The 24,495-nt window shown below is 37.2% G+C and overlaps 1 protein-coding gene across 1 annotated transcript in view; it reads right to left on the bottom strand.

Annotated features, from left to right (window-relative positions):
* Positions 1–411: 411 nt before the first annotated feature.
* Positions 412–24,495, bottom strand: part of LDB3 (LIM domain binding 3) — a 106,175-nt gene continuing 82,091 nt past the window's right edge. Inside the window, exons 9-17 of the mRNA XM_062496145.1 lie at positions 21,411–21,572; positions 19,680–19,787; positions 15,315–15,362; positions 12,521–12,648; positions 6,745–7,045; positions 5,381–5,561; positions 3,124–3,244; positions 1,685–1,800; positions 412–501 (exon numbers count right to left, since the gene is read on the bottom strand). Of these exons, the coding sequence (XP_062352129.1) occupies positions 412–501; positions 1,685–1,800; positions 3,124–3,244; positions 5,381–5,561; positions 6,745–7,045; positions 12,521–12,648; positions 15,315–15,362; positions 19,680–19,787; positions 21,411–21,572 (1,255 nt within the window). The remainder of the gene's footprint in view (positions 502–1,684; positions 1,801–3,123; positions 3,245–5,380; positions 5,562–6,744; positions 7,046–12,520; positions 12,649–15,314; positions 15,363–19,679; positions 19,788–21,410; positions 21,573–24,495) is intronic.

Genomic DNA, 24,495 nt, shown 5'->3' with positions numbered 1-24,495 from the left:
TTACTCATTCTTGCTGTGAAAGAAAATTACTTAATACAGAAGTATTTTTTCCAGTTGTTTTTAAACACCAGTGTGTGGTCTAAGCAGTAAAACTGCTGTGTGTAGTTTAACTTGAAACTATATTTGCACATTACTTTTTATATTAAGGTTTTTATCTAATTTTGCTACTTCCCCCAACTGTTGCTCTAATAATGGACTGGTTCATTAGCTCATTTCATTTTGGCTGTTCATCCAGTAGGTTTTTGTATGAACTTCGCAAAGAGCACATTCTGCATTTATGAAAGAGGATAAACTTGAAAAGTACCAACTTCTAGCTTTTACCAAGAGAAATGCTAGCTATGGTTACCAACTTTATGATTGCCCACTTAGTCATCTGTTTTACCCCAGCATTACTGGCTACCAACTCTTCGTTTAAACATTGATGGCATGGGCATGCTTCTTGCACAGAGGCTTGTCTTTCTTGGAGTAAAATGGCTGACCTTCCAAATTCACATGGCATACCTAGAATCAATAATAAATGCAATCAGGAATAATTAAGGAAAAAGAAAAAGGAGAAAGATATGACTATCAGTTTCAAGTGTATTGCTCTGCTGCCCATGCATTTCATTGGTAGTCTTTAGGAGTCAAGTACTGATTTGCTGTTGATTTAACCCACTGAAAGAAATAAAGTTAGGTTCTTAAAAACACTCCTGCTGTGAGAATTGCATATCAACAACATACAATAAAACTATCACTTCCACAGAAAATCAGGTAGCTAAGGGAAATGAACAGGCAAAAAGAATATGAAATATTCAAAGAAAGTGTCTTTGTAAGTGATCAATATTTATAAGTCATTAAGAGCTGTTAACTTGTGAAGGAAACTCAGTGTTCCTTTCTGTTAGAATTTCCAAAAGAATTCAGTTTTCACAAGACACTTTTTTGCAAAGCTGGTTTAGCTTCAGATATTTATAAATGCTTCTATACTTTCAACTAGTCTACCTAAATTTTAGACTTAAACAAACATTAGAAATTGTCACTGCTGGTTTGGTGTGGCCAACATATTATTTTTAGGTAATTAGAGATTCTAGATATTATTACTTTAGGAAAAAAATATGTTGCAGAGCTGCTCAGTGGTATTAGAACCAGATGAAAGTACTGCTTATCATATGGATTTTTCTGCTTTGTGTGCAGTGTGGGAATATGGCCACACTCTATAGCTATGTGCACACCACAGATTGATGAGTTTGACCAACTTCTATGCTAATTACTATTCATGCTCTCTAAACAGACTTCTTTTTGCAAGTTTCAACAAGCATTCAGCATAGAAATACAAACTTCACTGCTTTGTAAGTAAAATTATGGTTATACTGTTCAGTATGGTGTTAATTTATTTTCAGTCTTGCTCTATCTTTGTTTGGCAAACACTGGAAAGAATAACACCAATAGTGGTTTCTACTACTGTATGTTCTATATAAAACTGGATGTTTTATTAGAAAACACTTATGATGGTGAATTTCCATAATTCTAGTAAAAGTTATGGAGGAGAAGAATTACTCCCATCCTTCTCCAAATGCAAGTAAAACATGAAATTTCATCCCTTTGCATCCTTAAACATATGCTAGTTATTACTGCTTTCAGGTTTTCTTATGTTACTACACAATTTAGGAGTATAAAGGAATGAAATAGTATTTGATGTAGAACCTACAGCACAAATGAAGCAGGTGTCATGCCAAGTGTGTCCAAGAGCTTCAATGAATTTATCTCCAGCTTCAACAGGATAATCACAGCCATGACATTTTGTGCTGAACAAAGCAATATAATCTAAAATAAAACAAAAAGCAAACTTAAAACAAACTCTTAACATAAACATATTAAGTCCAAGAGAAACAGAACATTTCCGGAAAATGAATATCTTGATTGTTTTTGCTAAGTTCCTACTACATTTTCTGAAACACTCCTACTGAAATTTGCTTCCTTTCTTTCATTATTTAAATACAAACTCAGTCCAAAACCACCCCTTAGCATGATATTTATCATCACAAAGGTAGAAGACATGCAAAAAATCCATGGAATTTGAAGTTATGTTTCTCACATTACTTTCAAATTAGCTTTAGTATATGTGGAATATATTCATAGGACAAATATGGTTGTACAAAAGGGTCTAACAACAAGGGAATGTTACAAGTTTTCATGCCTGGATTTTTGGCATAGCAAACATTATGGAAACTCCATACTGGCTGCTGATTAATAGATCTTTACTGTATCAAGTGTGATTTGGAAAGGCTTGAGGTTGAAAAATATTAGTGGAAATTCCAAAGGTATATGGAATTCATGAGAGTTATTTGATGTTCTCAAATTTTACTAATTTTAAAACCTCCAATTTTAAAGGGTAGGTACCCAGTCATTCATGCTGTATGGTTTTTGCTCCTCACTAAGAGTTACTCTGACTTGTAAAATTTGAATTGCATAACCATAAGGAAGGAATCTCCAGAGAGAAGTAGGCCAGGAGCTCACTGAAGGCACAAGGGGAATACAGAGGGAATTCCTCTTAAACCTTAACCTCCTTCCTGACTATGTCAGGCAACTGATTGGCGTGGCAAGTACCATTTTAGGAAAACATGGCCTTTTCCTTTCTCAGTTGTCAAGAAGCATTTTGTTGCAGCAGCCAGGAAGCAAAATCTGCTTTACCATGTGCTGCACATCTGTGTAGAGCTATCCCTTCGTAAGTGTTGGTTGAACAATTCTAGGGTGAGGCAACAGCATCAGAGGTCACAGCTCCAGTGACTCAGAGTGATTGTGGACAGCCCTAGAAAACTTATTCTATACTTCTGGTGAGCAAAATCTACCAAGGATGGGAGTGGAACAGGGGAAAATGTGTATGGAAAGAAGTATGAAAATACATAAGGGAGAGAAGTAAGGGAAAGCATTGTGGACATTGAGGCAAAGACCAGTGCTCTGCCATTCTCTCATATAAAGTGGAGAAAAATACAGAGACACATACACTTGTTTACATGGAGAGTGGAAACAAAATCCATGCTGGATGGCTAACTGATATTATTTTGTTCACCAGCTGCTTTATTCTTATGTTGTTTCCATGATCATGAAGCACACAATTACTGTGCAGAACTGTCCAGACTGCCATACCTTTCTCACAGTAAGGTTCCCCATCCTCCATGTGGAACAGGCTATTCCCAAATGGCTTCTTACAAGCAGCACAGACAAAGCAACTTGTGTGCCAAGTCTGTCTTAGGGCATGCATCACTTCCTGTAAAACAAACAAACAAACAAAAATCTCCAGCAGAATAGCCAGCCCTGCAACCTCCTCCTGGAGAACAAACACATGGCAGAGATGCTATAAATTCTTCCCTTCTGTATCAGCCAATTCCCCTCTTCTAAAGAAAGAATTATGACAGAAACTGGGCTCCTTTTGGAATGAAAGAGGAAATAGGACTGCAAGCTTTCTAGAACAATGTATTTGCCAAAGTGAAACAACATGGTTCAGCCAGCAGTGTGTATCAACATGCCCAGTCGCTGTTGCAAGAGAGATTCTGCACAAAGATTCTGATTATTTTCTCCTTTGTTTTGACACGACCAGTATGATCTCTTCAATGCAAGAGTATGATTTGTTAAATAAATATTCAAGGGTAATTTTCTAAGACCAAGAATACATGGTGTAAATCTGTTTCAAAATAGTCTAGGTTCTGTAGCAGTTCCTTCACACTTCTTACAAGAACAATTCACAGGAAAAGTTCTTTTAACTTCTGTGATTAGTAAAAATGAGTCTGCATGTCTGTTCCTAGGCCATGGGTTTATCACAAAAACCCATAATTCTGTGCAACTGATGCTCTCCTCAACTGAGTACATCTAGATATTATCAGCTTCTTACTTCTGTCCAGTATGGAGAAATCTCTGTTACTGCTTCATTCTTTTGTCATACATTGTCTTCCAAATCCAAAAGCTGCTGTACTGGGCTCTGATGCACAGTTACCTACTAATTTGTCAATCTTAGGTGTAGCCAGGATGATGTTTGACAGTGTATCTCTGTCCAACAGCCTAGTTTTCAAAGGGCCAGCTGCATAACTGCTGTAAATTAACTTTGTTAACTTCAGTGAAACAGCATTGATTTATACCAGCTGAGAATCTAGATCCTATTTCATGTTGCTTCCAATTACACACATAGACTCTGATTCTGCTTTAAAGATTGCTTTTAATGTCCACTGATTATGACAAAATGGATTGAAGTCCTCTTCCACGCTTTCAATCCAGTGAATAGACAAAATAGTGTAATTTAGACTTGCCATGCATCTCATTAGAGAATCACCATTTGAGATTCATTAACTTCTGTTACTGTTTGCAAAACAACTATTGCTGATAAATGGGTTTGGATCCATTTATGAACCTCAGTGAGGTAAGAAGCAAAAATAGCTTGAGAAATCTTATTAATATAAATAGAGGCAGCTGGCACCTTTGCTATTTTCCTGATGAAAATCCATAATGGGAAACTGATTTGTGCCAGCATTCATTAGGTAAGTTAAGTCAGCACTCTGCTATAAATTACTCCTTCTGCTGCAGTAGCAAATGAGACCTGGTTGGAGCCAGAGCTTCACCATCGATGTCTGATGCTGCCTCCCCTACCTGGAAGTTGCAGAGAAGAGCATCTGTAATGCCATCATTTGGACAGATGTCAAAAGGTGACAGCTAAGCAGTAAAAAAACAGTGGGGGGCTCCTTGCTTCTTCAATGTACTCATACATTCACTACAACTGCATGCATAAATAAATTACTGATGGTATTCCAACCTCACCACCACCTAAGGTATGTGGAGAGCAAATTAAATTGTGCATTTACTTGTACATGAATCCTTTAAGACAAAAGTGGCATCTGCTTTATGGATTTCAGATCTTTGTATTTATTCTGTATTTTCTTAACTATAACAAGCCAGCAGAATTCCTCAACAGCTGTGCTGCTAAGATGCAGGAAGAGCAATGGGCCTCTTCCCAACATCAGTGATTTCTCTACTGAAATTTTGACTAAGTCCTGTGTAAGAAATAAAAATCCAGTTCATGTCTCTTACTGTAAGGAAGACAGAGATAAAAGTAACATAGTGTGTGTCAGACAGCAAAAAAACTATCCAGAAAGTGTTACTTATTTTACACTCAGTGAGATGGTACCTGTATTACATATTCTGTCTATGAGCTTAATAAGGTACTGAAATATCCAAGACTTCAGATGGATAAAATTTATTATAAAATATTTCTTATTCTGAAATAATCAACAAGCTGGGAGATAAGTCTTAAAAGGACAAAATAATAAAACATCTACATTCACAGCTGACAGTCTAAACTACTTCACTATTTCAGGGATCCATGCAGTTGCAGAAAGGGTTAATCTTGTTCTCTTACCCCCATAATCTTAGTGTGGCATCTGGCACAGGTTGGTGCAAAGAACTGTTCATAGCAGCGCTCACAGTACACACTGTTCTGCTCCTCCACAAAGCACATATCGGCCAAGGATGTCTTGCAGTAAGCACAATTGAATTCTTCTGGGTGCCAAGAGCGACCCATGGCTACCAGGAAAGGACCTCTGGAAACAATCGTAATTGTCTTATTTGTATTGCAAAGAATTTTCAATGACCCTGACTGCAAACCCGCTTTGTCAGACACCGTGTACACATGTAAGAAGCTGCTTGAACCATGAGGTGCATATTAAAATAACATTCAGAAATCTGAATAGAAGTGGTCTTTTCCAAGACCATTACTCAAACCACACTGGTTAAAACATTTCATTATTTTTTGGTCTCATACACTGCATTTACAGACAACTGTTGGAAAACTCAACTGTTTTCGTATCTGCATAGCTGTAAGTGGTCTTAGTAAGCAGATGCAAAGGCAAGAGGAAAAGGCCAAAGGCAACAGAAGATAATGCCACTATTTGAAAACATGAAATATGAGGGAAATTTCCATCCTTACACACCCACACCTCATAACAGCTTCTAAAGTCTCCTACCTTCTTTCCATCTGAGAGCACTGCATGCAGCATGTTCTAGAAACGTCATTCTATCAGGTGACAACTTGCTGTTTCACATTAAATTCATTTTGGTGATTGACTCTGGTGATTGCAGTTAGATATAGTGATTATTCCTGGAACATTGCCATTCCAGAATATATAAAGGACAATAATCAACAGTTCCATGTCACCAAACTATCTCCTTTTAGTGGAGAAGACTTTCATTAAGCATGGATTACTTAAAGTTGGGTAGCAGTGCAGAGGCTAACAGTAGGCACTGGTCTAGCAGAATGAACTGGGAGAGAAGGGAGGGGCATGCTATGAATCACTGGTAATAGAGTGTAGGCATTATCTTTCTCCAGACACAAAAGCAACAATTACATTTGGCTGCTGCTCCAAAATGATGCCTCGTTCCTTTTCTCTCCACAATGTCCCCATCTGCCCCCAGCCCCCTAACTCTCCCAATGAAGTTGCATGAACCTCCTTCAAAGGGTACCAGAAACCTGTTTAAAATCAAGCAAGGATTTGCTACAGCATCTAAGAGGCAAACAGCATGTATAACTTTGCAGTGATAAAAAGTGAACCACACAACAACAAAATGAGCTCTGGAAATGTTAAATTAATGAAGCGGACAACAGACATCCCTGCTGGGTAATTTAACAGAGTCCTACGCTCTGGAACTGTATATTAATGTACAATAACCAGTCTCTCTGATGCTTTCTTTTCTGCTTCATCCCTCTTCAAAGGCCCATCACCTTACCGAATGATGCTGTTACAGTGCCCGCAGAGAGGAGTTCGGCTGCTGGCTGGGAAACGCTCCGCCCTCTGAACTGTTCCCCGGGCTAATGCAGGGGGCTGCGAAGAAGTCGAAACTGGAGACGGGTAAGCAGGAATTGTGGCAGGAGACAGCACTGGAGCACCCCTTGGTAGGATATGCTTTGTGACAGTGGTGGTGGATTTTCCAGGTGCAAATTTCTGGGAAAAGGAGTCATCTGTTACCCAGGGAGGGCGACTCGCAGGCTCCGTGTTGGCAGGGGTGTAGGAATGAACTGGTGCTGGCGCTGTTTTAAGTATCCCAAAAGAAACCAAGAAGGATTTTAAAGTCTTTTTCTTCTACTGTCAATGCAGCAATACTTACCAAAGGGTACTCCATGAAACACATACAATAAAAGCTTTAGGTGACAGTTAATTATGGCCTGTCCCATTGTTGCTCATTTATTCCGGGCTCAAGCCAAGGGTATCGGCACAATCACTGACTTTTGATACACATGCATTACAGAACTCACTGCCTACTGGCTTTTACAGGTTTTATGGAGATCATTGTAAGATCATCTCTTCATTTTCTATGGATATGACAATTCTGTGATAATTTCAAAGACTGCCAGATACTAGGTTTAAGACAGGTTAAAAATAGAAAAGCCAGATAATATAATAAAGGTTTAGATAAAATTCCCCAGGATTTCAGTAAGTTATGCTTAACTTTTGATCTCATTTTATTTATACATTATATTATATTATATTATATTATATTATATTATATTATATTATATTATATTATATTATATTATATTATATTATATTAATTTTCCATTAATTTTTCTATAATTAAAATTTCTATTTAATTTTAATTATGTGAATTAACATACAACATGTTCTACAGATGTCACTGTTATCTATCATTTGTAGGTTTCTTCCTAGGTTTTTGAAGAAAAACAGGCTCCCACTGGGAACACAGAGATAGAGAGCACTGGAAGCAATACTGAGGGAGCCAATTCAGCTCACATGACCAGCAAGATAAAGCCAGCAGCACTTAGAGGAAGGCCAGACTTGTGGTTATGACTGATCTCAGTTCAGTCCTTGGCTCTGCCACAAGCTTCCTGTATAACTTTGAGCAAAGGAAAGTGCGTCTGTGCCTCAGTTCCTGTGTGTAAAACAGAATATTGTCCTTTCTCTCTTCCACCCTTTGACTAGCACATAAAACCTTTGGTGCAGTCTGTTGTTGGTGTGCACCAGGCTCTAATCTTGGGTGGAGCTTTATCACATTAAAATAAGCAGGAGATAGAGCCTGCCTGCACATACTGACAAGTTTTCCCATTTGCCCTGCTCTTTTCCAAACGTCAGATCCTGCATTATGTAGGACTGCGATTATTGCCCAAGAAACAGCCTCACTTTGTCAACTACAGGAGCACTAAAAGCAGTTTCCCTTTGCAAGGAAAACAAAGCAAATGTTTGAAAAGAAGAGCTGTAGTGTTTTGCCCAAATGAGGGAGCACAGGTTTGGGAAGAGAAGCCAGTTCTCCAGCAGTCTAGGCAAACATTCCACACAGCAGATCCCAGCACCAAGAAAATCATGACCAAATACAACATGTACAGGTCTATGGGGCTTGCAGGTAGAAAGGTATTTCAGCCAAGAGGGTTCTGAAAGTAACATGGATCTTTCTGAATAATTAAGTGGTGAGAAGATTATGTTCAACTTAACACCCCTCCCTCAGCCCACACCCTGCCACATAATAACTTACACTGATTATTGGCAATTTGCAAGTGCTTAAATTGCATATAAATCAATGCACTGTGATCACCCTTGTGATCTTTTTACTGATGTCAGAGTTGAATCTAGTGCATTTCTTGATAGAGATTTCTTACGGTACAGCATCAGCAGTGTTACTCCTTCATAAAACTGTATCCCACCTTAGCTTGAGGCTTTTTTTTTTTAAACTTGGAAATGGTAAGCATTTCAGAACAGAGTTTATATGCAATCTCTTTAGATCCTGAGGCTCTTGCTATTCATGTGTTATGGTATTAAGATAGGCAAAATTAGAAGTTAATATTTAATCTCTTATTGGTGAGTTCAAAAGGCTCCCACCTATGAGGCTAATTAAGCAAGGTGACTTCAGCTCACTTCACTATATTTTCTCTACCTTCTATTTCTTTTCACTCTTTCTTTTCTATTTGCTGCAGCAAAAGAAACAGAAAAAAGGAGGGTAAAATAAAACAACAAAATTGGATTTTTTTTCCAATTACTAAAAGGAAGCACCAGAGGAATTATTGCAAAGTGACAAATGCTGCATGTTTGCATCTGCTCTGAGTTCTACTTGCAGCTGTCATAATTTAATTTTACAGAATCGATTTATTACAATACATTTTACTCCTGTGAACAAGCTGCAATGCCTATTGCTTCAAAATAGTAGCACTACAATATAATAGAAAGATTTCACTACCTTTGAGATTTTAGCAATTGTTATTAAAAGGGAATGATCTTATTTTCTTAGAACTACATCCCTATATGAATATGAAGGTCCCTATATTATATGAACAATTCTTTTGTCTTAGTAGCTACTGCCATACACATTCACCTTGAACATTTATGTATTTCAAAAAGTCTTCCAACACTAATCAGCAGAAAAAAATGGGGCTGTTTGCTGCTAAAAAAGTACTAAGATTCAGTATACCAGAGAATATATATTCTCAAAATACCAGTATTGTATGAGTTGACCACTAACTGTTAAAAAATATATACTTGAAATAATTCAGCAACTCAGCCTCCATCACCTTGTTTCTCTCAGCTGTCATGTTCTCTTATAATAGGAAAGAATAAATGGGATTATTGGTATCCTGAGAGAATGGCAGAGGAAGTCTCTTTGAACAGGAGTAGGAACAAGCCAATTCCTTGCTTCTGGGGCCGTTGGAATTCTTCCCCTCAGCTCTTTGTTTATGGTCTATGGCTATTTTCTCTCCAGACAAAAAGGAACATTATCAAGATTAATTTAGTAAAGCAAAGATTTATAGAGTCTCAAATGCTTTGGTCACACACTGACTTGTACTGTGAGAACCTTTTTTCTTTTTTTCCCCCCTTTGTTAGTAGATGACAAAAATGTTATTCTTTATTATTTTCAGTAACAAATTAATAACCACAACTGATATGGCTTTTTCTACACTTAGTAGCCACAGTCTTGAAGCCTGAAGTTTTCCTATATACTGTTACAGTACAGAGTAGATGACAGACAAAGCAGATGATGTTTTATAGGAAGACACTATTTTTATTTAAGGGAACTAAAAATGAAATAATGGTGTGGAAGCTGCTGTTTAGTACTGAAGGTGCTTAGGATTCAATATCAAGTTCATTAGGAGCTGTGGGAATCTCTCTACTAATTCCTAAAAGAGCAGATCAGACATTCACGCTTGACCAATTTTGCATACACAAGTAGGCTCAGTTGGACTGAGGGATTTAAAAGGAAAGATCTGCTTTCTCACATTTAGGTGTCATGTTCCTTTGTGGTACAGAACTGGAGCTGGAGCTGCTGGGGATATGTGAAAGGCTATCCTGGTCTGGGAAAGCCTACGGGAAAGGAATACCCAGGTATGTTCTGCCATCTAGTGGGCCTTGTTCAGAAGAGAAGTCTGTGGTCCTTTAAAAAACGGGTTATGAAATTTAGGGAAAAGATTTCAGAGTTCACAGCTTTCTCTACTGGAAAACACTGAAGATCTTTAGAAGAAGAAAAATTCCCCCCCGAGTTAGTTTAGGGAAAGTGTAGACTGCTGGGTCAACCCATCTGAGCCAGATACTCAACAGTGCAGTTTCATTTTGAGAGTTGAGTTGGTTTGGGGTTTTTTTCAATCTGACAGATTAAAATAGCCTTGTAAATCCTCTCAGCGACTGATTCAGGTGTATCTATATTGGATATATGAGCCTGTTAATCTGGAAGTTGCTGCCCCACATTTCCAAGGGAAGCCAGTCATTGACAAAGTTGGATGAGAAGTTTTCTTAGTGGTTTGTTGTCTTCGTGGTTTGTTTCTAAGTACTATTGACTTTCCTATTTGTGACAGGAAATGCCACGTCTTCCCAAGTGGCAATTTCCCATTTGCTCTGCAACTGTCTCTCCGAGGCCAGCTCGTGTTCCATAACCACTCTGAAGTGCTATGACATCAAATACATAACACTTTAAAAAGGTACCAAAACAAGAACCAAGCATCTTCACTAAAATCTGTGCCGGAACCTCTCTTGTACCCGAGTCACTTTAGGGTTCAATAATGAAGGTATTTTAGAATGCCTTATTGGATGTTTCAAACTCCTAAACAGTACAGGAGGAGCTTTTATTTCTCTGCCAACCATTCAAGCCTTTCTTGAGAGGCAATGAGGCTCAAAAGCAGCAACATAAGGAACTGCAAAGCAATTAAAAGCCTGCAATGTAAGGAAGTGCAAAGAAGATGCCCGACCCAGGAAAAAACACAAAGCCTTTCCTCTTATTCCAAGTAGAATTCAACAGCCAGCTTTGACTTTACCAGATCCAACCAATAATTTGAAATAGCTGCAGATGTATTTCTGTGGCATGTTTGTATACTGAACTGGAGTTTATACTTCCCCAAATGAGCACAGGGTTTAACATCAGTCAGTGTGTTTAGGAGATATTTTGACTTGCCACAGTTTGCTCTCTTCTGCATTATAGAAATAAATCCGTTGTCATAATCTTTTCAATCCAAAGATAATAGCATTTGCCTTGAGTGAGAACATGGTATACATTGGTGCACTTAACCAAAAGCAAATGAGGAGGAGCTGAAGGTTTATTTACTTTGAGACCCTTAAATAGCTCATGAGAGCTCTGACTTGACTTTTTCTACCTTTAGGTCTCAAATATAAAGCTAATTTGATTTGTCTGCTTTATGTCTAACAAAAATTCCTACATTTGCTTAATTTTAGTAGATCCAGAAATAGAACATTACAGAAGACAGTTTAAGACTGCTAGAATTCTTGGCCTTTTCATATTTATTTGACTGTAAAGATATAAATCAACTTTTTAATTCTCTTGCTAAGATCAGAAAAACCTTAATTTGAAACAGATCTGCCTTTAGACATATTTCTGCCTCAATTAATTCAGTTTGAAAGTTCACATTTTGGTCATCAATGGCTTTAGAAGCTCAGTCAACTTGTAACACATTAATACCAAGGGAATTTAAATATTATCAAGGAACATATTTTCCAAATGAATTAATAACCAAATATATTCCTTAAGTTACTAGATCTCTGGGAAATGGAATAGCATTATGAAGTGCATTAATACCTCATTCTTTATTTCAAATATAAGCTTAAGTTTGAGAAGTTCAAGGTATGTTCTTACCTATTTTGCAAATATATTCTACTCAAGCAAACTCCACTTATTTTACCTCCTTCCTGAACTGTGCATTCTTTAGCCATTTTATCAGTTCTGTAGTGTCACTGGCTTTTTAGTTGGATACATTACTATTTTTCAAACGTATTTCTTCTGAAAAATCAGGCTATACATATTTATTACACTTTTCCCTTGCTTTTATTTTCCCCTCTGTTTGTTCTACATTTTAACTCTGAAGCAGAATACAAATACAACATAATCCTCAATCTTCAAATAATCTGAGGCAAAACGAGCAACATTTAGTCCCACATGTATAAATTCTTTCAGCTATGTCTGTGTGCAAAAGAAAATGTGTTTCCACATTTTCTTTTTTCAAAAGAAATGTGTGAGCATTTTTTTTCTGAATCTTTTCAATACTTGGAAGGCTCCTTACCTGGCTGGTAGACAGAGGGCTTTATGCTGGCAGTGGTAACAACTCTCATTTTTGAAGCAGCAGAAGGAGCAGGACTTTCACTGTAGCTTCCAGACACTGGCATTGGTGTATATGACTGAGTTGTGTTTCTAAAAGCAAAATGTAGGTGTGAACAACTTTATAAACAACAAAAGTTACTGATCATGAAATAACAGATCTGGCAGCGTCCAGAGCACTCCGAGAGGAACTGTCTGAGAACTACAGAGAGAATGCTGGGAGATTCATCAGTCCTTATCATTGCTAAGGAAGGCTTGGACAATTCTTTGGAAAGAAAAATTAGTCAAAAAAGGATTTAAAGTAATGGCAAGTTTGCTGTTGTCACAGAAAATAGTTGGCTGAGGGAATATGACAAATTTGAAACTCTTAGTTTAACAAGGGATCAGACTTCACAAAGCTGCACACAAAGTTTGTTTTTTCTGTTCCTCTGCAAACAAAAAGGCCTGGTCTTGTCTAAGATAAATGAATGAGGGATATCTGGACTTAAAAATATACTTGCTCATCACAATTACAACTATTACAAAAGCTATTTAGTATTTTTATACTATTACACTCTTCTAAAAAATATTGAAGCGACCTTTAAAATTTTTTCTGACACTAACTCTTTTCCCTACTTAGACTGACACCAAAATTTGCATTAATTTTCCTAATGTTCAGATTATCCTTCAGAAAAAAAAAATGCAATATTATGATGCACTTCCTTGCAGTCCTAGAATAAAAACATTTGCTCAGGATCCCAAACATCAGTAAGAAACAGTTTTTCTCTATTTTATGGCTTAGATGGTGATTCTCAGTTTGATTACAGTAACAGATTAAAAAAAATGCATCTTATTTCTGTCAGTTACTTGGGATGATTCTGTTTGTAGTGCCTGTGCTTCACAGACTCCTAAAAGAGCATCACAGTCAAAGCAAGCAAGAGAGAATAAAGAAGTGCAAGGAAGGGAAGCAACAGATAACGAAACGTGTGCAGCAAGAAAAAACTATTCATTACAGAACATCCTTCTTACTCTCCCTGAAAACGTAGTTTTGTGTTGTTTTTTTTTTTTCCTTCAGTGTCACTCTCCCTAGGAACTAGATCCCTATCTATTTGTGCTGACAATTAAGGAGTTATTTCCATAGGGGTTTGTCTATAGGAAAACATTTGTCAGCGTATGAAAAGAAGCATCCAGCTTTCTCAGCCTATTGGTCCATCTTGACTTTACAGTGGAAGCAGATGCCATCTGGAGAAAACACTTCATGATCCTACAGGGCAAACCCAACAGATTTGTTCCAGCACAGGTAAGAAATATTCTGAGAAATGGAAACTTTCAGTTTTTAATTTTGAACAAAATAAACCTGTCCTCAATGTAGCTATTTGCTGCACTGACATTGTTTCTATTATAGATCTAGTTTGCACAGCATTACTGCCTCAGGCTAATTTATTTTGTCTATTTAGGAAGACCTAGAAACTTAGCTATTGCTACAATGGCTATAGCTAATTATTTCTGTACCTAGTCTAGGGCTTAGGCCTGGATTTGGGTCCACTATACCATGAGTGAACACGACTCTCCAAGATAAACTGTTTAAGTGGTTTTGTATTCACTGTAAATTCTGTTGTGAACCGTGGTGTGATTTTGTACATGCCAAAGCTGTTCTAAATACTGTAAAACTTTCTGTTTTCCATTCTTGCCATCTATTTCCTGATGATACCTCCTGTGTGGTGTCTAAGCAGGCACTGTGCTTGGGATCACTGGACAGAGGCCATTGCTTCTACCACAGCACAGAGGCATGGGCACTGTGGGCACACTGGCTTCACCCACAGCTTTCAATTTGCCATTGGCTAAACACACCATCTAAGGACTTACCCTTGTTTTAAAATCTGCTGCTCAGGGTAAACCAGACAGCTCAGTGCCCAGTATTTACAATGTGGGTTAAAAACTTTAAAATGACGTGTCGCACAGACTTAATATGAAAATGTCATCCAGTCAGGAAAGTCTACCCCAGATGCACAGGTCCAATGGTTAGAAAAAGTCACTTGAACTTCTCTTAATGCACAAAATGAACAAAGAAGTTCTGAACCAGATTAGTAATACTTAGACTGTCATGAAGAAAAATGGTTATTCAAAATTCAAGTGTTTCCCAAATGTAATAGCAGAGTAAAACCATACCACAGATTTCCTTGTGTTAGGGAAATGAAGCTGAAAAAAAACCCTAAACAACACCCACCCCCACACACACACATTCACAGTACTAAAATCGTAGCAAAAGTAAAAGAAGTACTAAACACTTTTGACCCTTTTACTTGTGTATGATGCATATTAAATACAGTAAGGAAGATAAGAAGGCTTGTCAAAGAAAAACAAAGTGTTACACTACATCATTAAGGGTTTAGTGAAATAAAAGTTTTATCAGAATTTCTGCTGAAGAAAACGAAACGGCATGTGATTAAAAGAAGAAGAAAAAATAGACAAGAAGGAAAGAAGGAAATTAAGAAAGAATAAAAAGATATCATAAGGACCAAAGATGCTTTAATGGATCAAGAAGCACTGGCATCTCAAAAAGCAGTGAAAGCAACCTTATTGAATTTATCTGCAGCAGTCAATGACATGTGACAGGCAGCAAATTAAATACTGGCTCTGAAAAAGATTAGTTGTCAGAAAGAGTAAATATTTCAAAGCAGATCATTTTTATGTTAAGGCTAGTAGATGCCTACTAGTAGCAATAAACTGGTTTGTTAAGTGCTTTTAAGGTGGAATAGCTGCACAAAACATTTTTATACCTCTGCTTTGACTGGTAGCTGATGGAGGTGGAAGAATGCCGGTTGAAACTAAAATGAGACAAAAGTGGTATTTGAAAAAAATATACACAAAAGATTGGGATATCTTGCCCTACCATGAATTTCCTATGAGTAAGAAGTGCTCTTAAATGCTAAAGTAAACTACATGTATGTATATATAATCATATGAGTATTACATTATTTTTTCTTCTTATTTAAGCTGGGAATCACAATGGAATCTGAAAAGTGGTAACATAAGTCAATGAGCTGAGTATATTTTTCCATAAGTCACTCTTTTCCATTTGGTCTTGTTATTTGATTGTGGAACTCCGGTTATGTTTATTAGCACAAGAAAATAAATATGAGGGATTTTTCTCAGTGTCGTAAGTTTACATTGCATCAAATCTGAAAAGCAAACCTTGAATGAACCAAAGGCCAAAGATCAGGGACGTGCTGGGGCTTGTAAGGCAGCTTGGACAACCCCACAGAAAGGACAGGCTGGCATAGTTGAAGCAAAAACATCAACCTACCATGTTCAACTTTTACCTTGCAGAACCTTTCTACTGCTACTCTGTCTTAGGTAAACAGGTAGATTTCTTTTTCCTTGGGGAAACAGTGTAATTTCAGAACATAAATTAATCATTTATGCAAATACAGGAAGTACTTGAAACCCTGCACAATGTATGATCTGAGAAACAAGAGGGTTCAGAATGAACAGCGCTCCTGTCTGCAGGGCTACATGGCATCAATCCCATCCCACAGGGGCATAGCCCACATTTCCCAGAATCACCAGGAGTCTGCCTTATGCCAGTTATTTTCCTAACTTCTGCAGAAGAGTTTTTCTTTCCTTTACCACGGACACAGTGCTTGGATGAAAATCTCCGGATCAGAAGCTACACTTGACTTTTAGAAGCATAATTGTAACTCTTTCCATTGTTTCTCCTGTTTTGTATTTGAAGAGTGCTGTCCCATGGGGTGCCCTGCTTTAACCCTCTGGATGGAATAACCCTAAAGAAATTCAAGCTTATTCAAAATTCTCCTGCTGTGCTTGCATCTTTTAAGTAATGTTGTAAGTGGAACAGATAACAGTAAGTCAGATTTCACTGCAGATGTGAAAGAATAACACAGTCTGTTAAAGATTAGTGATTTACTTCAAACACTCCTCTTCAGGAACATTATAAAGATTTTACTCATGTTAAGTGTCATGCATATGCTTGCAAAAGCTAAGTCACTATAGCACTGGATCTACTAAAGTTTAAAATCAGATTTAAATAGTTAAGAATACTGATCAAGAAATCCTCCAGTGTTTTCTTAGTGGATCTTTTTAAAGCATCTAAAAGGAAAAAAACCACCAAACACTGGAATAATGGCGGTAAAATCTCAGTCTCATCTACCCAAGAATATCCTGATCCTGTAAAACAGTGTTGTAATTAAGGTCATCCACATTTTATTTTGAAATAAAATTGTATTAAATGTTAAATACTCCTCTCGTATATGTCAAGCTGAAACTGGATTTTCAAGTCTGTATTTTGGCATGCTAAAGAATTGCTTGATTTCTACATGAAAACTACCAGATGGTCAAAAATTTGAATCAATTTAGAAGCCAATTTTAGTCCCTTACATTTGAATACACTAGCTATAATACACAACACTTCTTAAGACAAACTTGGAAGAAGTGCACCAAGATAAAGAACCTATTCCAGCTGCAAGACAGCCATCCAAAACCAACCAACCAGCCAACCAACCAACCAACCAACCAACTAACCAACCAACCAACCAACCATCCAACCAACTAACCAACCAACTAACCAACCAACCAACCAACCAACCAACCAACCAACCAACCATCCAACCAACTAACCAACCAACTAACCAACCAACCAACCAACCAACCAACCAACCAACCAACCAACCATCCAACCAATTAACCAACCAACTAACCAACCAACCAACCAACCAACTAACCAACCAACCAACTAACCAACCAACCAACCAACTAACCAACCCTAACCAACCAACCAACTAACCAACCAACCAACCAACTAACCAACCAACCAACTAACCAACCAACTAACCAACCAACCAACCAACCAACCAACCAACTAACCAACCAACTAACCAACCAACCAACTAACCAACCAACTAACCAACCAACCAACCAACCAACCAACCAACCAACCAACCAACCAACTAACCAACCAACTAACCAACCAACTAACCAACCAACCAACCAACCAACCAACTAACCAACCAACCATCCAACCAACCAACCAACCAACCAACCAACCAACCAACCAACTAACCAACCAACCAACCAACCAACTAACCAACCCTAACCAACCAACCAACCAACTAACCATCCAACCAACCAGAGTTTGCTTCTTCTACTTGATTATCAGGGAACCAAATTTGCACAGGTCCTACAAGTCTCTGATTTGCCCTTATGTCCCAAGACAGTAACATTTGCCTGTTGGTAACAGGGAAGCAGATGACAGCATCACACTTTTGTCATCCACTGACAAAACAGAAGCATGTAGAGTTGATATGCTGTAGATCTTTTATATGTGACCAAAATAATTTCCAGGTGCCAGAAAGAGGTTTCAGGAGTATGATTAAAGCTTTTTTTTTTTCAAAATGGACAGCTGTTTTTCATAGATTCACACTATTTCTGACGGCCTATTTTTTATGAGAGGCCTCAGGAAGAATCTGATCTAACCTGCTGAAAGCAAGGCTAGCTCTGAGGTCAAAACAGGTTGCTCCATGTTTTAGCCAGTGGTGTCTTGAAAACCTTCAGGAATGGAGACACAGCCTCCCTAGACAAGTCACTTCCTTTCAAAGAGGCAGGAAACGCAGCAATGGTCCATGCCAATCTAATTCATTAATTTACTTTCAATTCAAATATCTCAATATCTCAATGTCATCTTTTTATCCTCATTAAAATTTTGTTTCACACTGATTAGTCCATATTGGTACATAACTACAAATCAATCTATATGGTTTCAAGGTCTCACACTGCTTCCCTTCTCCCATTAAATGGATATGAAATTTAAGGGAAATGGAAAAAAGCTCAATCAAAAATAGCATTGCATTAGCTCTAAGAAAGACATGCAAGTAGTGTCAGCAGGTACTGGTTATCTTTATACTAATTGATTAGTTATTTGTATGTAAATTATGCATAACTGTTGCTTAACATGTCCCTGCCCACAGAACTAGATGATCTTTAAGATCCCTCCCAGCCCAATCCATTCTATGATTCCATGATTTCCAAGACAGGAGTGAAAACAAGCTCTTAGGAAAGATTTAGATGGGTTCTAAAATGTAGACTGGTGAAACATGAATAGATGTGCTCTGTCTGGCCAGACTAGTCACCAAAGCTTCCATTTAATTTCATCTTCTGACTGATGGAGACATTTCAGTCTTCAGCTGAGAGAAACCCTAAAATCACATCCTTGCTCTAGCTCAGGAGAAATAATAGGTTTTGTATGCCAGTGTTTAATCAATCTCAAATATGCACAGCTATTGTTGCTTAGAAAGCAAGGAACCTTACCTGAGTACAAGGGACTTCTTGAAACTAAAGTTACAATTGGTGTACTTCCCACTCATCAGCAGTTAATTTTATTTCTTCTGTTTTATCAGCTCCATACTGGGATTACATCCCCTGTGTAATTCCCATGATTGTAAACAGACATGTTCACATCCTAAAACTGAAAATGCTTCTGATGTTTTGTTCTGTAACTATTCATTTTTGCATTGACTTCAGTGATGTGAAGCCAACCAAACTGCTAGTTTCAACATCACTTTTGGGTGATTCCTAACTTTTTTAATATAAAGATAAGATACACATTGATATTTACAGTCTCAAATGTATTGCTGATTTAATCTGTAATTCAGATGATTTCTGAAGACTGTGTTCAAATGAGTCTTAAAATCTACTGCTTTTTCTTCTGTTAGTTGTCAAAGTGTTATGAAAGCAGTGAAAAGGCTCAGAAGTGAAGCAGTACAGCAGCATTCTCTCTTTCTAGTAATAAAAGATTCCTGTGATCCTGTGTTGCCACCAAGAAAAAATAAAAAGAAGTCCATCATTCTCACCCAGTGTCTCTGGACAAATATTTTCACTTCAGGATGGCAAAAGCAGCACAAACCAACCAAGTGAAACACCTCTGTTCCAAGAGGACCTTGTGGTCACATATCTAAAACTTAGCTGCTTCCCAGCTGGTTGTCACATGGAAGATAGGGAAGAGGCTATTCCTTTAAACACATTGTTCTTTTCCTCTGCCAAGTCAATCCCTTCAGAAACTGAAAACCTCATATCAGTGAGCATAATACAAAATCCAAACAAATTAAAAGAAGAGAACTTTACAGATATACCTAGACTGAGATGAAATAGCAGATGAAATAGTGGAAGCTGCTAATGACATGTTCTTGGGCCCATGGAAAGGCTTAGGCTGGGAAAGAGGGCTGGGGGCTGCAAGAACTCTGCAGAAGACACATAAAAGCATGAAAGCAAGAAAAAAATTATTTAACAGGGACACAAATCATGACACAAGACCCAAACTCTGGCAGGATTCAGATACAGGAGGACTGCTGCATCGTTACCAGGAACTGATTTTCTGTAGAAGACATCTTACATTCTGTAGCACAGACTTACAGAATAGCACATTCCTACAGAACACAAGGCAAAATGCACACATTATGGAAAAATTTTAAAACCAGACTCTATCTATAATTAAGAAAGACAATATTACAGGACAGGACTTTTGTCAATGATACATACTTTTATCTGAAAGATCTGAAGATGTTTGAGTCTAAATACAAGATACAAATTCTACTATGCAAGCAGTCCCAGACAGAAGATTGTCCTATCAAAACCAGAAATATTTGGAATGATTAATTTAGTAGAGGCTTTTTTTTTTTTTTTTATCTGAAGCAGATACTAGGTAATACATTTTCTTCATGCTACGGTTTCAACTAAGGGATAAAAATTACCTAAACCTTACATTATTTTATGTGGAAATGACTCTCAGGCCAGTTCTGAGTTAGAGCATAATACCTTATTCAAACTCCTTTGCTGTCTGATTGATGGATTTTCATGTACTGGAATAAAACCACTGCATTCTGGTAGGTCATGGATAGGTAAAAACTGACTGAAGTGAAAAACTAATTAGTTGGTATATATACATAATGCAAGTCAACTAGCAAAAATTAATCAAGAAGTAGAGCAAAGAGAACATTTTCAATTCCATTTATACATACTTAAAATATGATACCTCTGAGGTCCCAATTATTTAAAGTGGTTTATATTACTGGAAGTGTGTTTTTCCTTGGATTTTAAAAGCATGTTAAAACAGACATCTTTTCAGAATATTCATGTAGCAAAACCCAAAGAGAAAAGAATATTATGTACCAAAAGAACTCACTCTCACCATCTCCAAAATTACTGTAATATAAGTGACAGCTGTATAAATCCCACACATTTCCTCGCAAGCTGTCTGACAGTTTTTAATTTACAACTGTAGCTCTCACTGTGCTACAAGTGTTAGGAATGCATCTCCTGGAACTTACTTCAGCTCAAAGGCCAATTCTCATTAGGAAAAAAAAAAGACTAGATAAATCTAATAGAAATTAATTGATTTAACTTACAGAGCAAGTCAATCATCAAGTGTCCACCATATTTTACTGATATCTGCCATGACACAGTAAGCTCAATCAAGTGAGTAAATGACATTTTCTGATTTCCCGTTTCTTGTCCTACTGCAGAAACATTACTAAAAGAATCTTCATTCACTGAGCACTACGAGGTGTTGTTTTGCTTTTATTATAAGTGGTGTAAAAACATTTCTAATTTTAAGCCCTGATTCGCTGTCTGAAAATGAAGTTATTTTTAAGGTGGTTTAATTTTGCAACTTCTATGCAAACATAAGCAACATAACACCAAATAAAACAAACAAACAAACCCCCACCCCCAAAAAAACCCGCAACTCCCCCAAAATATATTAAAGCATATAAACCAGGTTGCAGCTTTTCATACTACATTCTTAAGCTAAGAATGTGTATGCAGCATTTCCAGAGCCAGAGGGGTACGAAGCAATGGAGCATTACCTTTGGAAGGAGGATGAGAAAGACTCTTGCACTACTGAGGTGACGGCTGGTGCTGTCATCAGGCTGGCTGTGTTTGGAGCAGCAGTAGCAGGCTGAGGTGCTGAAGCATGTGGTGCAGGAGCAGCAGAACTGGGAGCCACTGGGGCATGCTCAACAGGGGTACTAATTAGAGTTAAATTAAATAAAACAAGAAGCATCTTAAGATGGCGTGCATTTACATGGAGAGCATAAAACCTACTATGTTTGAACCGGCAGCTGCAAACATAGTAGCGGGCTGGGTTACTGAGGGGAAAGCACAATTATGCAAAGAAAAGAAAGCCATTTGTTTGGCCTTTTCCACTGTGCAGTTCAGACTGCAATGCAGTGCTGGTCCTGCTTGACTGAAGTCTACCCCAGGTGTTAAATGGCACTTCAGTCCTGCTCCCACTAATGCCAGTGGTAGGAAATGTGGCACCAAGGACTGAAATTGCTGTGAAGAGCCTGTCACAGTCTTGTGAGCTCTTATAAATTCCATCAAATATATTGAAATGAATGATAATAATCTAGTCTTGTATCCTGTGACCATTTAAGTGACCTGTTGAACTACTGCTGTCTTCTATCACCTCCCTCAAATCTGAGAATCATTCATCTCTTACAGACAGACAAATGGAGCAAAGTTAGCAGGTTTTTTGTTTTTTTTTTAAAAAATCAGGGCATCACTGTACACAGTTGTCTTGTCCATGAGCAGTGGCCTAGAAACATAATGGATATGTCTACTTCTTTAGACCTATGTCCTAAGTATATTGTCACAGCTCTGTGTTCTTACGAATTACCCCTATCACCCTACATCCTAGAGCAATGGAATTTGGTGATTCTCTTGCTCAAGGTACAAATGCCCAAAATGCTCCTTCCTGAGCACAGCAAGTATCAAATAACAAAAGCAATCTTACAGTTTCACAGCTGGTTTTTTTTCAGCCAACCTTAGCCCTGCAACACTTACTCTCTCAGCTTGTTTTCCTAAGCAGATTTACCATCTATTATGCAAATTATCTCATATTTTCTTTTGCTTCTCTCAGAAGCACTGATTTTACAAGTTGTACTCCTCAGGACCTAGAACAAGTGCTTGGTACTTCTGAATTTGCAATATCCCTTGTTCTCCAAGGGACTGTCCCGTTTCCCCTGCCCTTCACCTCCCCTTGTAGAATTCAGTAGTCTACATGATGGTATCTTAATTCAGCTGAATATTTTGTTTGATTAGCTGAAGATTTTGTTTGATTAGCTGAAACAGAAGCTGGTTGTTATACCCACAAACCTCAAAGCTGAATGCAGCCCACAACAAAAGCAGGAAATCGGTATTTTCTCCCGTATGGAGATTCTACAATCTACAATTGTGTACATAAGTAAGTTCCTGAAAATAATCATCCAGTTTGCAATTCTGGCTTTCAAATCCTTACACCAAGTTTTGCAACAGTTTTGCAGAAGTTCTTCCATCACAATATGCATTTGAGAGTCAGATGACTTCTTCCATCCTGATGCATTTCATGATATAAATTCTTCCAATTAACTAATAGACTATCAATTTCACAGCCTATGTAGCAGAATATCTGTGTATTACCCATCACAGCTAATCTGGTACTGAAGTTCAATACTGTGAAATTTTCCCTGTGCCACAGAGGGTACCAGAATTACCCCATTAAAAGCTGTCGAGTCACAGTTTCCAAATTACATACTTACATATCTTTGATTTGGCAAACAGGAAAAGATTGAAACTATGCTGCACATAAAAATGGAACTTACATATACGTTAAAAGGAAACAAAAAGTAGGATTTCACCTCTTTAATCTATTTGCACTGATGTGAAAGGGAATTTGCTATAGATTTCAAAAGATTCAAGACTTCATACCTTGAAGAGTGAACTTACTTAATTGTAACTTAACTGTAACAATCTCCAAAATAATCAAAATACATATTCAGTGATAAATACTGAAAAGAAAGTAAAAATCCCCAATCCATATGTGTGGATATGGATCTGTGTGCAGACAGATTTGAACAGAACGAACCCATATAAATAAAATATATGCAAATACACTAGAATACCTTTAAAGTTTAAAATAAATACAAACAAATTTTATCTTGTATAGTCCTTGTAATATTTCTTTTTACATAATTAAAATGTTAGATGCTTGCTTACCTTCCTTCATGGCAGAATATATTAATTTGCAGAACAAGGAATTGAAATAAATGCACATGAAGTGGATATAACCATAAAAATCAGAGTGGTTTGGTTACATAAATTATATACATTCATGAAAACATTCTCAATTGTAAAGAGCTGAAGACTAACTTGACTGGTTTTAATTCAGCAACTATAAATTTTACATAATTTTATTTATATTGTCAAATACAATAGCTGAACTGTTTTTTTTCTTCCTCCTTTCTATTTTTTCAGTCTAATTTTTTGTTTTAGTTCTTCAAGTGCAGAAGAATTTTAAGAATTGATAAATCTGAGTGCTGCTTTATAAAATATATCACCTATCTTAACAGCTTAATTATGACATATTTCAGAGGGGTTTTTGTTTGGTTGGTTGGTTTTTAAATACAATAGTTTTTCAGAATTTAAATCTTTACAATACTTTGTATTTTAAAAGAAATTGAAAAAAATCAAACATCTTCATATTTGTGGTAACAAATGTAAAAGGAAGTTAGGTAGATGAAAACAAACACACATCTCTTCTCAGCTGATTTTCACTCATGAAAAGGAACACAGATCAGTAGAGGTTAAGAGGATAACAATGGTTAAAACCCATAATGAGAACACAGCAACAAATGCACTCTAACATTTAAAATATAAGTGTAGATTATACTTTTTTCTCTTGGATTTCTAAGTACTGAGACTTTCTATTCAAATAACAGGGAGTGGATGATTAAAACAGCACTTAGTCTCCTTTATGTAATGCATGAAGGGTTTTGTGCTTCTAATCCTTCAACAGATGACTTGCAAAGAATCAAAAATACAGAAAACAAAAACTAAAAGGGATATGAAAAAAAATGTTATTGCATCACTTGTAAAAAAAGTGCTGGAGAAAGTATTTAGAGAAAGCTGTAA

The sequence above is a fragment of the Cinclus cinclus genome, chromosome 7 (assembly GCF_963662255.1).
Source record: "Cinclus cinclus chromosome 7, bCinCin1.1, whole genome shotgun sequence".
Lineage (NCBI taxonomy): Eukaryota > Metazoa > Chordata > Aves > Passeriformes > Cinclidae > Cinclus > Cinclus cinclus.
The sequence above is the reverse complement of the archived record's forward strand: the minus strand, read 5'-3'. Positions and strand labels throughout refer to the sequence as shown.